Below are 17,488 nucleotides of genomic sequence, written 5' to 3' on the forward strand. Positions count from 1 at the left end.
CTGGTCCAGTTTTAGCATAAGATATTCCAAGGCATTAAAAGCCCACCTGCATCCCTGGTCCACAGAATAAAAGTGTGGAGTTCCACTGCTCTGAGCTTTGGGAGGGGGTTACACAGTTGTGCGAGACACAGCAGTGTTTAACTGCAGTGTTAAATTTCTGCAACTAAACACTCCATTTACATGAACTGTGTATTATAGAGGGAGTAATTGCAGAGTAATGACCAAAACTGGATGCAGAGATTGACAAGCAAGTGGGAAATTCAACCTAAGACTAATTCCCTGATTGGAACATGGCAGACAAAGTTGCTGATCACTACCCAGGGAACCTGGCAAGATGCAGTGGGTGCTGTTAATCTACACAAAGGATAAATTTTAATGAAGGGATTTTGCACAAGCCAGGGACAAGCTCTGAGGCCAGGATAGCTGAATGTTCCATCCAGGAAGGAGACATGTAGATGGCACCCAACCACAGGATATACCTACTTCCTCTCCCAGCAACTTCCACTTACCCTATTCTGCCCTGAACCAGAAGGAAGCCAGGTGATGGTTGCCAGTATTTGAATCTTGCAGACTGTTGGCATTAGGTTCTGAGAGTAGTCGTGAGTAATCATAGTAACCGTGACTTCACTTGGTTCTGAACCAATCAGGCCCTGGGACTCAGGGAAAAAGAGAGAGTGTGCTAAGGAAAGAAGTCATGTTTTCTCTCACTGCTTACTCTCTGGTCCAGGTCTTTCTTCAAAAGAAACCCGAGTGGTCTGACAAGTAAAATATTCCGATATACCAAGATCATAGAGCATCCTTCTGTGCCATAACCTAACTAATCTACCTGATAAACCTTAACCCTGTTTGGTGATGGGGGGGGAAGGTATGGGAGAGTCATTTGTTCAAACTGATACAGAGAAACTATAGAGCAGTGGGTAAAAACACAGGCTTCAGATACAGGCTTTTTTCAGTTCCAATCTCACCTTTCTATCACTTGGGCAAGTCCTTTAATCTCTCTTGAGAAGTCAAAATAGAGAACACAGTTGGCATCCACCCCTAGCCTTGGCATTATGCCAGATTCAAGTATAATACCACTCAGCACTTTTTGGGGTGAGACTGGGTCAGTTATCAGAGGCGAATACAATCTTTAAATAACTGAGATTATGTTCCCAGGATGGAAACTCAGAAGGATGGGCCTTAGAAACAGAAACTAGGTAGCACCTGAGAACACAAGGGTTTGGAGTAAGATCTATACCTGCTTCACCAATGATTTTCAAAGAAGGCAAATCCTATTTGAAGCTAAAGTCACATAAAGAGATTTGGAATGAGGAAACAAATTATAGCAGCCTGTAGGTTGTAGAATGAAGAAATACAGATGTAAAATAATGAATTTTGTTATGGACAGATTTACCAAAGAGACCTACTCTCTCAACTTGCTTCACAAAATGCAGTAGAAGAAAGCCCCTATCCCAAGTACAGGGAAAACTCAGAGGTGAAAACAAGGCAGCTCTGCAAAACAGCAACATAGAATTGAGTTAAAATCAGTGTGAATATAAGAATTATGTTGACACTTGAGCTATAAGCTAGGACTTTGAGTACAATCTAACAGGTCTGTGTGTGTCAGGTGATGATCAGATTGATGCAACAGTGTGTCCTTAATGTCCCGGGTCCCATCAGGCTCCTACACAGCCCTATGTGTGAGACAGATTGAATAAATGATATGGTTGGCATTTCAAATCAGATGATGGCCCAAAGTGTGTCTGTGTGGGTGTGTGGCACTGAGGAAGAGGTCCCCAGATCCACTTGATTACATGGAATTCATCATCTTTTTCAGGCTTCCTTGGTTGTGCTGTTTTACTGAGGTTGTTTGGAGTAGCTGCGTCATGGATAAAGAACTCCTTAATGCCAGTCCCAGTGAGCCCGCACTGAACATCAAGAAGTTAGGCAAATCCTTCAAATGCAAGAAGCCCACCAAAAATGTGCAGGTCTTTTTAATCAACAGACAACTGGGCAGGCACAGAAGTGACATCGACCTGTCAAGGTGGCTATGGATGCTGTCATAAAGCAACTCCAGGGTGAACATGGCCTTGGACAAAAAGTCATGTGGCTTATGTGCTGAGGCCTGCCCAGAATTCTGAGACATTAATTATAATTAGAACAATAAACTCCTCCCATGTTTGAGCCATTAAAACAGAGTCTGTCATTTCACTCCTTTGGGTTGGATGTGTGTTTGCTGACAGGGCTTACTTGGGTTACACTGGAAGGGGCTTTTGTTCATCCTAACGCACAGTGCAGGGGTGCTCAGACACGGAGCAGAGAGTGAGATCATGCTGCACACCAGATCTCCCCCACCATCAATCTGAAAAACACTGCGAAGTCGAAGTGATGTAGTACTTGGCATTCAAGGACCAAAGACTCTAATCCCTAGCCATTTTGAAGAAACCATCCTGGTGTTTCTCTCTAAAACCTAATGCCTGTCCTAATGAAAATACGTCGTTTAAGAGCAGACCAACAGCTGGGCCGGGGGTTTGGGACATGTTTCATCATTGCAGATGTCATGTCCACAGAGCCTTCCAGGGGCAACTGCTCTATTCAGTGTGCCCAGGAAAGTGGAATGCCCTGGTGGCTTTTTTGTGTCATGTCAAACAAACCTTCAGGCCACAGCCAATCAAAGATAATTAATTTTCCTGAAGTGAAGCCACCCAATAGTCCAACAAGACATATGAGATGGTTCCCATTGAAAAAGCTCTGTCCCTAAGAAATATCCTGAGCAAGTCAGATACTCCAAGAAACCTGAAATGGGAACTATGTATGTAATTGGTGACTGAGAAGTGAGAGCTAAAGCTGAAGAGGGGACAGGGAGAGCAAAGAGGTCAGAGCCATGGTGGATATGGGCAAGCTTAAGTTAGGAATAAGATGAAATTAACATAAAAGGAACCATTAAAACCATAACAAATTCCAAGCATTTCTCTTGTCCTTTAACGTGAGCTGCAAAATAAGACTGCAAGCAGTCCTTCTGTCCCCTCCACCTCTCCTTCCCAATTCCCTGTGCTCTCACAACCTGTCCAGCATTTCCCAAGTCCCCTTCCTGTGTCCCCTCCCCCACCTACATCTAAAGGGCTGTTATTCTCTCTCCCCTTAGCCAGGTCTCTTCTGGATCTGTATTAGATAGAAAATTTAACTCCTCTATGTCCATTTAACTCTCCTCCCTGTCCCTGTCAACTTTGCTTTCCCTGCTCTGATTCAGCATTGCCAAAATAGAGGCACAAGCCTCTCCTCAGAGGATGCAACTGACTGTAGGTTGGAAGGGCAGGGTTTAGAGGACATCCAGGTAGAGGGGCCTCTTGGGTGCACTCTTGGTGGGAAAGCTGCCTGGATACTCCTCTGTTGGTTACTATTTTGCTGCAGTTCAGGATCAAACAGTGGCTGTACCAGCCGGTAGAGAATCAGTCTTTTTGGTTGAATACCAGGGGATATGCAGCTGATTTGGCTGATAGGGGATGTAGCTGGGTGAGCTTTTCTCACTTGGTAGGGAGCATATCTGATGAGAGCAGGGAAAATCGTGGCTAGGCCTTTGATGTCCTATGAGGCTCAATTACGCCAAGGCAGCACATGGAATTTCAGGCCTTGTAGCACATGGCAGTAGACAAAATCACTGAGAAGAGTGAATGAACTGAGAAGAGGAGTGAGCCAGCAAAGCATGGTGAAGAAGGCTGAGACTCTGAGGGTGCAATCAGCAGCTGACAACAGTAAGGCGGTCAGGAAGAAGGAGAGCTGGGTGTAGACTCTAACCCACAGTGGGAAATGGCCCGATCTTTTAAATTAATTCATTTTTGATTGATAAATAAAAATTGTGTCATGTACAACATCATGCTTTGAAATGTGTATACATTGTGAAATGGCTAAATTAAGCTAATTACATGCTTATCATTTTTTTGTATATGGTGAGAACACTTAAAATCTACTCTTTTAGCAGTTTTCAAGAATACAATACAGTTAGTTACTAGCTGTAGTTAACATGTTTAACAACAGATCTGTTGAACTTGTTTCTCCTCTCTAACTGAAATTTTGTATTATTTGAGCAACATCTCCCCTCACTGTTCCAGGCCCTGGCAGCCACCATTACCTTCTCTGCTTCTATGGGTTCAACTTTTTAGACTCCACATAGAAGGGAGATCATGCAGTATTTGCCTTTTCTGTGCCTGGCTCATTTCACTTAGCAAACTGTCCCCTAGGTCCATTCAGGACATGGCTTGATTTTTTATTGATAATTTTGTACCTGTTTATGGGATACATGTGATATTTTGTTATAAGCACGGACTATGTAATGATCAAGTAAGGGTATTTGGGGTGTCCATCTCTTCAAGTATTTATCATTTCTATCTGTTGGGAACATATCAAGTTCTCTCTCCCAGCTATTTTGGAATCCTTAGTACATTTGATGTTAACTATAGTCGCCTTACTTTGCTATCAAACATTAGAACTTATCCCTTCCATCTACCTGTATGTTTGTACCCATTAACCAACTTCTCTTTATCACTTCCTACCAACACACCCTTCCCAGACTCTGGTATCTATTATTCCATTCTCTCCCTCTATGAGATCAACTTTTTTAGCTCTCATACATGAGTGAGAACATGAAATAATTGCCTTTCTGTACCTGGCTCATTTCACTTAACATAATCACCTCCAATTCCATCCATGTTGCTGCAACATGGATTGCGGAATTTTTTATGGCCAAATAGTATTCCATGGGTGTATATACACTACATTTTCTTTTTCCACTCATCCATTGATGGACACCTAGATGGATTCCGTATCTTTGCTGTTGTAAATAGTGCTGTGATAAACATGCGAGTGCAGGCATCCCTTTGACATACTGATTTCTTCTCCTTTGGATAGACACTCAGTAGTGGGATTGCCAGATCATATGGTAGATACATTTTTAGTTTTTTTGAGAAATCTTTATACTGTTTTTCACAGTGTTTGTACTAATTTCCATTCCCAAAAAAGTGTATGAGTTCTCTTTTCTCCACATCCTTGCCAGCATCTGTGACTTTTTTTTTTTTTTTGTCTTTTAATAGCAGCCATTCAAACTGGGGTAAGATGGTATCTCATCGTGGTTTTGATTTGCATTTCCCTGATGTTTAGTGATGTTGAGTATTTTTTTCGTATACCCGTTGGCCATTTGTATGTCTTCTTTTGAGAATTGTCTATTTATGGCATTTGCCCACTTTTTAACGGGATTGTTTTATTATTCTTGAGTTTCTGGTATATTCTGAATATTAATCCCTTATCAGATGAATAGTTTGCACACATTTTTACCCATTCAGCAGGTTATCTCTCCACTCAATGGATTGTTTCCTTTGCTATGCAGAGATTTTTAGTTTAATATAGTCCTTTTTGTCTCTTTTTGCTTTAGTTGTCTGTACTTTTGAAGCCTTAGCCATAAAATCTTCACTTATGCCAATGTCCTGAAGATTTTTCCCTGTGTTTTCTTCTACTAGTTTAATAGTTTTGGGTCTTAAGTCTTTAATCCATCTTGAGTTGATTTTTGTATATGGTTAGAGGTAGGGGTCTAATTTCCTTACTCCACATATGGATATCCAACTTTCCCAGCACAATTTATTAAAGAGGCTGTCATTTCCTCAGTGCATGTTGTTGGTGCCTTTGTTGAAAATCAGTGGGCTGTAAATATATGAATTTATCTCAGAGTTCTCTATACATTGGGCTAAGTGGCTATTTTTATACTAACTCCATATTGTATTGGTTACTATAGACTTGTAATGTATTTTGAAGTCCGGTAGTGTGATGCTTCCAGCTTTATTCTTTGTATTTAGGTTTGCTTTGGCTATTCTGGCTTTTTTTGTTGTTGTTGTTCCATATGAATTTTAGGATAATTTTTTCTATTTCTGTGAAAAAAATGGCATTAGCATTTTGAATCAGTAGATTGCTTTGGGCAATATGGTTATTTTAACAATACAAATTCTTCTGATCCGTGAGCATGGAATGTCTTTCCATTTGTTTGTGTCCTCTTCAATTTCCTTCATCAGTGTTTTGTAGTGTTTTGTAATGTTTTGTAGTTTTCCTTGCAGAAATCTTTCATCTCCCTGGTTAAATTTATTCCTAGGTATTTTATATTTTTGTAGCTAATGGAAGCGGGATTGTCTTCTTGCTTTCTTTTTCAGCTATTTCATTATTGGAGTACAGAAACAGTACTGATTTTCATATGTCGATTTTGTATCCTGCAACTTTATCACATTTGTTTATCAGTTCTAAGAGTTTATTGGTGGAGTCTTTTGATTTTTCTAAATATAAGATCATGTCACCTGCAAAGAGGAACAGTTTGGCTTCCTCTTTTCAAATTTGGGTGTGTTTTATTTCTTTCTCTTGCATGATTGCTCTGGCTTGGACTTCCAGTACTATGTTGAATATGAGTCATGAAAATGGGCATCCTTAACTTGTTCCAGTTCTTAGAGGAAAGGCTTCCAACTTTTCCCCATGAAGTATGATCTTACCTGTGGTTTTGTCATATATAGCCTTTATTGTTTTGAGATATGCTCCCTCCATGCATAGCTTGTTGTGAGTTTTTATCGTAAAGGGATGTTGAGTCTTATCAAATGTTTTTTTCTGCATCTATCAAGATGATAATATTGTTCTCCATTCTGTTCATATGATGTATCACATTTATTGATTTGTATATGTTAAACCATCCTTACATTTCCTGGTATAACTCCCACTTGATCATGGTGTATTATCTTTTTTGATGTGCTGTTGAATTCAGTTTGCTAGTATTTTGTTGAGGATATTTGTGTCTATGCTTATCAGGGATATTAGCTTATAGTTTTCTTTTTTACTATGCCCTTGTCTGGTTTGGGTATCAGCGTAATTCTGGCCTTGTAGAATGAGTTAGGGAGAATTCCCTTCTCTTAACAGTTTGAGAAGGATTGGTATTGCTTCTTTATGTATTTGGTAGAATTCGGCAATGAACCTATCCAACCCCGGACTTTTCTTTGTTGGGAGATTTTTTACTAGTGATTTAATGTTACTACTTGTTATCAGTGTGTTCAGGCTTTCTCTCTTCCTGATTCAAGCTGGGCAGGTTGTATGTTTCCAGGAATTTACCCATTCCCTCTAGGTTTTCCCGTTTATGAGCATATAGTTGTTCATAATACTCTGATGATCTTTTGTATTTCTGTGGTATCAATTGTAATGCTTCCTTTTTCATTTCTGATTTTATTTATTTGGGTCTTCTCTCTTCTGGATTATTCTAGCTAGTGGTTTATCAATTTTGTTTATCAACATTTAATTGGTCTTTTCTACTGTTTCTAGTCTCCACTTAATTCTGCTCTGATAGTTTAAGTTTCTTTACTTCTAATTTTGGGTCTGTTCTTACTTTGCTAGTTCCTTGAGGTGCATTGTTTGATTATTTGAAATCTATTTTTTCAATGTAGCCTTTATTGTTATAAATTTCCCTCTTACCACTGCTTTTGTTGTATTCCACAGGTGTTATGTTTTATTTTTATTTTCATTTGTTTCAAAAAATGTTTTGATTTCCATCTTAATTTATTCATTGAGCCAATGGTTGTTCAGGTGCATGTTCTTTAATTTCCATGAATTTGTATTGTTTCCAAAGTTCCTCTTAATATTGATTTCTAGTTTTATTCCATTGTGGTCTGAGAAGTTACTTGGTATGATTTCAATTTTTATAATTTGTTGAGCCTTTTTTTTGGTCGTGGCCTAACATATACTCTATCCTGGAGAATGTTCCATGTGCTGATGAAAAGAATATGTATTCTGTATTTGTTGGATGAAATGTTCTATAAATGTCTGTTAGGTCCATTTGGCTTAAAGCTGAGTTTAAATCCAATGTTACTTCTTCTTTGTCTAGATGACCTGTCTAATGCTGAGAGTGGGTGTTGAAGTCCTCCATAATTACTGTATTAGAGTCTAAATCTTTAGATCTAGTAATATTTGCTTTATGAATCTGGGTGCTCCAGTGTTGGTTGCATATATATTTAGAATTGGTATTTCTTCTTGCTGGTTTGATCCCTTTATCGTTATATAATGACTTTCTTTGTCTTTTTTACTATTTTTGGCTTAAAGTATCTTTTATCTGATATAAGCATAGCTACTCCTGCTGGCTTTTGGTTTCCATTAGTGTGGAATATGTTTTTCCACCCCTTTACTTTCAGTCATACATGTCTATATGTAAAGTGCATTTATCATAGGCAGCATATAGTTAGATCATGTTTTTTTTTACCCTTTTACCCAGTCCATATTTTTAAGTGGAGAAATTAATCCTTTTATATTCAAGGTTACTATTAATATGTGAGGTTTTGTTCTGTCACGTTATTCATTGTTTTCTGGTTATTTTGTATAATCTTTGTTCCTTTTTTTTCCCTTATTGTTTGTCACTGTGGTTTGGAAGTTACCTGTAGTGGTATCAGTTGAGCACTTTTTCTTTCTCATCTGTATGTTTGCATTACCATTCGCTTAATACTTAACATTTTGTTTTCATGGTGGTAAATGTCCTTTTGCTTCTAGGTTTATGACTCCCTTGAGCATTTCTTGTAGGGGCAGTCTAGTGACGATGAATTCCCCCAGCTTTTGCTCATCTGGGAAAGACTTTATTTCTCCTCAGTTTATGGAATATAATTTTGCCAAAAATGGTATCCTTGGCTAGCAGATTTTTTTTCCTTTTAGCATGTTGAATATATGATTTCATTCTCTCTGGCCTGTAATATATCTGTGGGGAAATCTGCTGTTAGTCTCATAAGGGTTCCTTTATAGGTAACTAGATGCTTTTGTCTATTTTTAGAATTACTTGTCATTGACTTTAGATGTTGTAAATATAATGTATCATGGGGAAGATCTTTTTGCATTGTATGTTTGAGGATCCCTGGGCTTTCTGTATATGAATGTCCAAATCCCTTGGTAGACCTGGAAATTTTTCATCTATTATTTCATTAAATAGGTTTTCAAAATCTTTTGTTCTCTCTTTGCCTTTTGGGACACCAATAATTTGTATATTTGGTTACTTTATGGTGTTCCATATATCACAGAGGCTTTGTTCATTCTTTTTTATTCTTTTTTATTTTTGTCCAGGTTATTTCTAAAAACCTTTCTTCAAGATCTTAGATTCTTTCTTCTGCTTGATCTAGTCAATTGTTGGAGTTTTTCAAGTGCATTTTGCAGTTCAATGTAGTCTTCAGTTCCAGAATTTTTTTTAATGATAGATACTTCTTTCTCATTCATGTCCTAAATTGTTTTTCTGATTTTGCATCATTTTTTAGAATTTTCTTCTATCTCACTGAACTTCTTTAGAATTGATAATTTGAATTATTTTTCCAGGATTTAATGAATTTCTTTTTGATTGAAATCTGGTTTTGGATAATTATTTTGTTCCTTTTGGAGGTGTCATGTTTCCTTGCTTTTTCGTGTTTCCTGTGTCCTTACATTGATACTTGCCTATCTGGTGTATCAGTCACTTCTTTCAATTTTTTGAATTTGCTTTGTTAGAGGAGGGCTTTTTCCTGAAGATCTATAGTATTGGTTGACTAGGGCACTTTGGCTGTTATTCTGGGTGCATGCAGTAGTGTAGTCTCTGTATGATTTCTTTGGCTATAAACAGTGTCAGTGGTATCTAAGGTTTCCTTGCTGGGTTATGGTGAAATTATTGGTGGAGGCTGTGAAACAGTTTTGCGGGCAACTGGTACACCAAGTATGCCAGTCTTTGGACCCCACTGGTGGCAGCAGTGGGCTGAGCATGCCTGTCCTTGGGTCCCAGGGTGGGGTACACTGGCACCATTGTTAGCAGGTCCAGGCCTGCCGATGCTTGGGCCTCCAGGTAGCTTACTTGGATGCCAGTAGTGGCATATATGGATCAGGCAAGTGGGTGGGTTCTCAGGATCCTGGGCAGTCAGTGTGGTGAGGGTGATGGCAGTGGCGGTGGTGGGATGATGCTCTGCTTCCCAAGTGGTTCATGCTGGTACGGGCAGTGGTGGCTGTAGTGGCCTGGAAACTGGCCGACAGGTAGGTGTCACCTGTGGTAGAGGCAGCTGGGTGGGTAAGAACAACCTCAGGCCCCTGGGAGGAGTATTCAGGTGCCAATGTTAGTGGACTGGGCTTGGTAATCCCCTGACTCCTGGACTATGTGCTCTGGCTGAAGGTAGGATGAGGAGGGACAAAGCTTGGCCAGGATGGCTTGTCCTCAGGCCTCTTGATGATATGTACAGGTGCTGCCTATGAGAGGCAGGGGAAGGGCAATCATCAGACCACTGGCAGGATGCTTGGGTGGGCAGTAACAGCACAGCTGCTACTGGGTGCAGTGTCACCTTCAGTGACAGCAGCCTAGGTCAGTAGGTGGGGAGTGCACACACCACTAACACCTCAGCACTCACCTTAGCCCTGGGCGTGGTAGCCTATGGTCGCTTGTGTCTAAGAGCCAGGGTGAGCAATGGCTTGATATATATATATTGTGTGTGTGTGTGTGTGTGTATCGACAATGCAAGGAAATTTAGATCGTCCTGGCACTGGTTCTCTCACTACTCTAGCTCTTGCACCTTCGTGATCTCTGCTTGCCATTTGCCTCTTTGCTCTCAGATGCATATCCTGCCATAGTGGTTGGAGATTAACTAATGCCTCTGGGATTTTACACAGGTGAAGGTGTTGCAGAAGAGGTTCTGCAGAACTTGCCTGGTCACACAAAATGCACTACTGACCATATTTACCAACTTTCCTCTTCCAGCTCCAACTTCCTTTCTTTTCCTTTCTCTACTAAGCCTGACACAACTAGGTTAAAGAGTGTTTGTACATAATGTCTAAAAATGTTGACTGAGAAACAGTAGGATAATTTGGCAAAGTAAGAACAAGTTTGGTGTATCTAGTTCGGAACTTAGATGACCAAAATCCATTAAAAAATTAAAACTTTAATAATTATTAAAACGGTTTGCAGCTTTGTGACTGTTTATTAATTGGTTTAATATCTATTCATTAACAAAATTAATATTCATTAACAAATTATTATAAAGAAAAATTAATAAACATATAAAACTTTCATGCTGTACAACATGCTAAAACATATTCCAGACAAAAGATGCCTTAAAATGTTCCTACCATTGGTTTAGAAATGGTATACCAAAAAACTAGCCTAAGGAAAAAAGAAAGGCAACTAAAACTTTGATGTGGCCTGGTATTTAGTACAGGAGGTCAAAGATATTTAAATCTTTGACGTAAGATAGACAAAATACTAGAAAAAGTAAATACTTCATAATATATGAAGGAAAACAGGGAGATGTTTTCTCTCACTAAGTTACATCTGTAATGTGGGTTGATATACAGTCATGAAAAATCGCAGTAGTCACAGACTGGTCATTCTGTCCAACAGACTCCTTTTCTCTGAGACCTTCCAACTGTACACACACTGTTCTATTTTCTGTGTGACTGAGTCCCATGCCGTTGCTACTTGGTTTGATATTTGTCACCTCACCCTAGATGAGCCAATCAGGTATTTTTCCTGATAATTTGGAGTTTGGAACTAGACCCCAAAACTCAGTGATTTTCCTCTAAGTTTCATTACTGCCATTTCATTATAGAGAACATTATTTAGAATACCTACAATTGAGTTCTCTTGAGCTACCCTTGTTTCTGCCTTCGTGAAGCATGCTTGCTGTTTTGGTTCCTTGGATTCTGTAAAGTACTTATGTTCTTCTAATTAATTATTTTGTTGTAGAAGTTCCCACTTTGTATTACATGCAACGAATATAAGCATTATCAAAGAAGTGTGTGGTTCTGCAATGTGCTTTATCAAGTGTACCAGAGCAGAGCTCTGAAGTATGTCGTCTGGTGCATTGAGGACAAAATATTGGCAGCAGGGGGATAGAGGCTTCCAGGCCAGGGTAGAAACTCTCTCATTTGTAATAAAGGTAAGAAATGTAGTGGGTAATCTAACATCTTCCTATGAGTAGTGGTCTTTTTGGCTATTACATGAGGCCACAAATACATTTTGAATGATTGTGGAGGTGATTAGGGAAATTTACTGAAATGTCTAAGGATAAGGCAAAGTTGGGGGGATCAATATGGTTCTGCAAAAGATCAGTTCAGAAGTCATGAGGACCTGAAATGGAAGTAATGGGCATACAGTTAATTCTTGGTCAAACCTGAAGTAGAACTTTTGTCTCTTAGTCAGTGGTGTTTTCCATTATACCATAGTGTTTAGTTTTGAAGGATGAGAGTCAAAATAGATAAGCCAGTGTGAGAATTTTTTTGGCATTCTCTAAATATTTTAATATTCTACCTACTGTTTCTTAGTTTTAAAAATTATCTTTGCAACTTCCAAACAGACATTTGTCAGATTTTTGACATATATAACAAAAATGATATAATTTCAGAACCTTAAAAGAGGATCTTGGCTGGGCGAGGTGGCTCATGCCTGTAATCCCAGCACTTTGGGCGGCCAAGGCGGGCAGGCCATGAGGTCAGGAGTTCGAGACCAGCCTGGCTAACATGGTGAAACCCTGTCTCTACTAAAAGTACAAAAATTAGCCAGGCATGGTGGCACGCACCTGTAATCCCAGCTACTTGGAAAGCTGAGGCGGGAGAGTCACTTGAACCTGGGAGACAGAAGTTGCAGTGAGCCGAGATCATGCCATTTCACTCCAGCCTGGGCAACAGAGTGAGACTCCATCTCAAAAAAAAAAAAAAAAAAAAAAAAAAAGATCTTAGAATCTAGAAAATAAAATATATGTTCCCAATCCATACTAATTGGCCTTTAGAGCAGAATATCCTTAATTCTTAAGGCATACCATTAATTTAATAATATACATTTAAAGTATATATATCTTATCATTATCTTCTTGATCTTGGAAATGTTAAAATGTAAAAAAGTAAGCATCTTGAAATACAAGAAAAACTGCTTATAGCCCTTATCTTGTTGTCTGGTTACTGTTTTATTGTATATACATGATACTGACAATTGCTTTGAAATATTTTTGATGGTTTTGGCAAATAAATGTTTATCCATATTAGGTAACTTTTTAAAATGATGAATGATGGTTTCCAATTGTGTTTTAGCATCCTCAAAATCTTCACTTTTTTTCCCTGTGAGCTCTTAATATGGAGAAAAATATGGGTCATTTTCCTAAAATTATGCTATTCTTACTTTATGGGAATAATCTCCATTTGTTATGATGTACAATTCTTCCAATGCATTATGGGATTTGTTTGGTTATTTTTCTTCAGGATTTTTGCATCTCCATAAATGGAAATGATCTTATGGTTATCTCTCTTTATGCTCGTCTTGTCGGTTTTTGAAGTTGCTACAGAGGAAAGAAATGAGACTTAAGGGGAATCAAGGTTGAGGGGGTATCTTAGTCCATTTTGTGCTGCTATAACAGATTATCACAGACGCGGTAATTTATAAAGAACAGAAATGTATTTTCTCACAGTTCTGGAGGCTGGCAAGTCCAAGATCAAGGCACTGACACCTGGTCTGGTGAGGGCCTTCTTGCTGCATCCTCACACGGTATAAGGTAGAAGGGGTAGAGAGGATGAACGCTGTGTCCTCATATGGCAGAAAAGTGAAAGTGGGTGAATCCACTCCTGTAAGCTCTTTTAATAACAGCATTAATCCATCCATGCATCCATGAAGATGGAACTCTCTTGACCTAATCACCTCCCAAAGGCCACACCACCCAGCACTGCTGTACTGGGGATTAAGTTTCCAACCCATGAATTTTGGAGGGGACACATTCAAATTATAGCAAGGTTTATTTATATAATTTTATATTTTTAAATAGATTCCAGAATTGTTTCTTTTGATTAATTAGAAAGAGGAAACATTGTTGATGTAGGAAGAGACGCAATTAGTGTTGGATGTTTATGTAGGAGTGAAGTCCCCATAAAGGCAAAATCTTCATGAAGGCCATGTGCACAGTGGAGGGATTTGGGAAAGGGCTTAGACATCTCTCCATTGTTACAGAAGAGTAGGCAGAGAAAGCTGGAAGATGTCAGGATGTTGATAAAGGAGCTCATGTCTAATGGCTTTTGTGTCAGATTTGGGGAATGAGATGTGACTGCAGAAGCAGAAGTTGACGCGATGGGAACCAGCAACCAGTGAATGTGAGCAGTATGTAGAAGCTGGAAAAGGCAAGGGAATATATTCTTCCCTAGAGCTACCTGTGGGGGTTCAATCAGGCTGGTGGGAAAAATTTTAGTTATAATAGCCACAAATGCTTTTGGAAGGCCTGAAAGTTTGCATAACTTTGGTAATAGATCTGGCTGAAGGCAGCCAGAGTCTCTATGCAGGAGCCAGAGAGCTCAGGGCACAAATACAAAGGAATGTAGAGTAGTTTATCTAACTTGTTTATTCATGTGGTCCTAAGACTAACCTTTGATTTATTGCAGGTGCTTAATTGCTTTCTACTCAGGAAGTCCACAATGTCAATTACCCTCTAGTGGTGTTGACTCAAGCCTTTGTCAATTAATCTTTACTGAATAAATGCGAGTCTTACTAGCTGGTCGGGACCTCGGCTGCTACTAAGTGGCCCGGACACTCAGCAGGACTGGCAAAGCAGAATATCTGTGTGTCAGTGTACTTTATTCATCCATCGTTGAGTCAGGGTCTGCAGGATGGACCCCCGCAGCTGCCAAAGGAACATAGTTCTGTCAACCCATTTTGGAATTCTGACTTTCATAATGTTAATATATTTGCATCATTTTAAGCTACTTAAGTTCATGGTTATCTGTTAGAGCAGCAACAGAAAACTAATACAAAGGCCTTAATCAAGGCCTTTCAACCTTGACATCAAAGTTGAGGAAATATGCCATGAAGTGCCATTTATTTTTTCCAAGTTTAAGAACAGGTCAAATTGAGCTGTTAAATGGAGATACAAGGGAGATAATTACCACTTTCTCTCTTTCTCTCCAAATGTATTTATATAGAGAGAGATAGGTAGATAGATAGACAGATAGGATAGATAGATATAGATATAGACATATAGATACAGATAATGGGTTTCAATACTTAAAGGACCTGTTTTAATTTATATTTGACTGCATTATTTCAGCTGGTGGAAATGGGGTAGTGTGCGCAGGGTCTATGGGCTCCTTTTAAAACTTAAGCTGATTGTAAGTGCCAAACACTTAATTTTAACCTTTTACTCATTGAGTCTGAGTATCCATGCCCACTATGAGATAGGGCAATGGGGACTATGGCCATGGAAAATTAGGCAATGTAACAGTTCTGTTAAGGTAAGGCATACTTGTGTATCTTCTATTTTATGTTTGATAACTGCCCTAAGAGTATAGGGGGTACTTTGTTTAAATGTAGTGGGATCCCCAGATATAGCTGTACTTTGGACCCCAGTACTGATTAAGGACATGAAGGTTTACCAATTGGTGTATTTTAGCAGGTGTTAAAATTAATTCTGAATTCAGAGGCATAAAAACAAATCAGCACCCTTTTGTTTTTCTGTTGTATATAGTATTTTAGTAAATGTTTGCCCTCCAATTGGGTCAATTTTGTTTCTTCACCCTTGTATTCAGGTTTTTTATGGAAATGCTAAATACACTTTGGGAGGTCTTCCCTACCCTGCTCATATTTATTGGTTTCTTCTTCCAGATAGTCTCAAGTCATTATTATCAGAGTTAGCGGCCTTCCTTATGGCAATGATTGCTTTACTGGGTTTAAGGATCCTGGGCTTAAGTCAGGTTTGAATGGACCCCTTGATTGTGCAACAGGGCACATGAAAATATCATTAGCATTTTCCAATAACATAATCAGGGGTTCTGTTGTTACAAAGTCGTAGGCTGCAGCGACAACAAAAGCATTTTGTAGGGTCCTAGTGAGGCTTTTGCTTTTAGGAGCACGAAGTCAGCCTGCCACATGGTAACTGCTCTTCCTCCATATGAGTGACCACCTCATGGGCACATAGATTGCACAGGGCATTATTCTTTCCATTGAGTTCTATAGAATGGGGCCAATGCCTGGTTGAGACACACAGACAGTAGTCACAGGGTAAGATTCATTCCCCTGATCCCAGTGACAGTCATGGCTTATTCTGGAATTCAGACAGTGTAATCTGAGACACACAGATACATCTGGAACCAGACACATTACCTGGGGTCATTTTAAGGATGACCCCGATCCCATAATTCTATCCCCAGAGTTAACTGTTGAAATTTCCATATTAGGTTAGCTAAACTGAAGCTTGGTAGGATTCAATAAATGCAGAGCAAAGAAACATAGCTCAAAGAGCAAGCTTTCTAGTAGAAAGCAGCTCAAAGTGCATTCTTTCAGTCAGCAGCTGAGCCAGTGAGGAAGCCAAACCAAGAGATGAAAGATACTCAGTGATAGTGGGACATTGTTTAGAAAGCGTGCTCACTGTACCAATACTTGCTGCAGCACACACACACACACACGCACACCCAAAGAAGGTTTTTAACAGGTTTATTACTCACATACCGAGGCTTTCTGGGGAGAGGAGGGCAGGCATCCTGAGGCACTGATTAAAATCCGTCACAGTAAAAGATGAAAAATGGAGTAAGATACTTGATGACACATTTTCTTGACAAACTTTGAAGTAGGAATGATTATGACCCCAGTTTACAGATGAGAAAATGAAGCTTAGAGAAGTGAACCCAACTGATTTAAAAACAGTTTATAAGTGTCAGCAATGGAACTTGGATACACATTTACCTTATGTTAGTGACTATGTTCTTAATCCAGGCCAGGTAAAGTGGAAAACATTTGAACTAGTAAAAAGTTGATTTCCACAGTAATGGAGAGACATTGTCTTATTATGTGTGGATTCCTGTTAAATTAATAATAAATGTTGCACCAATTATGTGAAGTATACAATTACACTTTAAAACAGAGGATGCTGCTGTTAGTATACTAACTCTCGTTCGAATTGGATATTACTTTACATCAGTGCCTCTTAGTGCACTAATAAAAATATAGTTTCTTGCCTCAGGACACACACACCTCTGTGACACCAGTAACACTGTAGTCAGAGGCTGAAGGTCAGTGTGTCGGTAGGCTATTGGATCTCACAGTGTTGCAAGTGACTTAAGGTCATGACTCACCTGAGCACCATTAGTATCACTGTCGGCAGGGCTTCAAGCCCAGATGCCCACACTGGAACATCGGGAGAACCAGAATTGAGGTCATGCATGGCTGCAAGGGTAGTTGTCTTAGGTCTCTGAGAATACAGTACATGCTGTGTTAGCCCAGCTGAGGTTCTCAATAGCAGATGCTAGCAGAAATCTCAGGGACAAAAATGGAATGTCCTTTCCTGAGTGAAAACAAGCAATTCCATAGCCAAGGACCTGACCATCGGCCATGGTGTAGAGACCAGCTTAAGACTCAGGAGCCCTGCCCCTTCTGCTACTGTGAGGACCATGAGCTTTGCCTTACTCTAAGATGTCTTCTTTGGAAATGAGAAGAAGGCAGGGGAAACAACCCTACTGATGAGACACACTTTCAAGGAAATGTATATCCAAT

General features: G+C 39.4%; 2 protein-coding genes across 4 annotated transcripts in view; one reads left to right on the top strand and one right to left on the bottom strand.

Moving 5' to 3' along the window:
• ZNF75D (zinc finger protein 75D) overlaps positions 1 to 17,488 on the bottom strand; it is a 59,045-nt gene that overhangs the window by 22,669 nt on the left and 18,888 nt on the right. The window lies entirely within an intron of this gene.
• ETDC (embryonic testis differentiation homolog C) lies at positions 1,844 to 2,045 on the top strand. The gene has a single exon (XM_055266965.1). The coding sequence runs from the start codon at positions 1,866 to 1,868 to the stop codon at positions 2,043 to 2,045; it is 180 nt and encodes a 59-aa protein (XP_055122940.1). The 5' UTR covers positions 1,844 to 1,865.

Source organism: Symphalangus syndactylus, chromosome X (assembly GCF_028878055.3).
Source record: "Symphalangus syndactylus isolate Jambi chromosome X, NHGRI_mSymSyn1-v2.1_pri, whole genome shotgun sequence".
NCBI lineage: Eukaryota > Metazoa > Chordata > Mammalia > Primates > Hylobatidae > Symphalangus > Symphalangus syndactylus.

Bases quoted from the DNA above. Each gene is read 5' to 3' on its own strand.
- ETDC (XM_055266965.1), top strand. From the start codon at position 1,866: ATGGATAAAGAACTCCTTAATGCCAGTCCCAGTGAGCCCGCACTGAAC.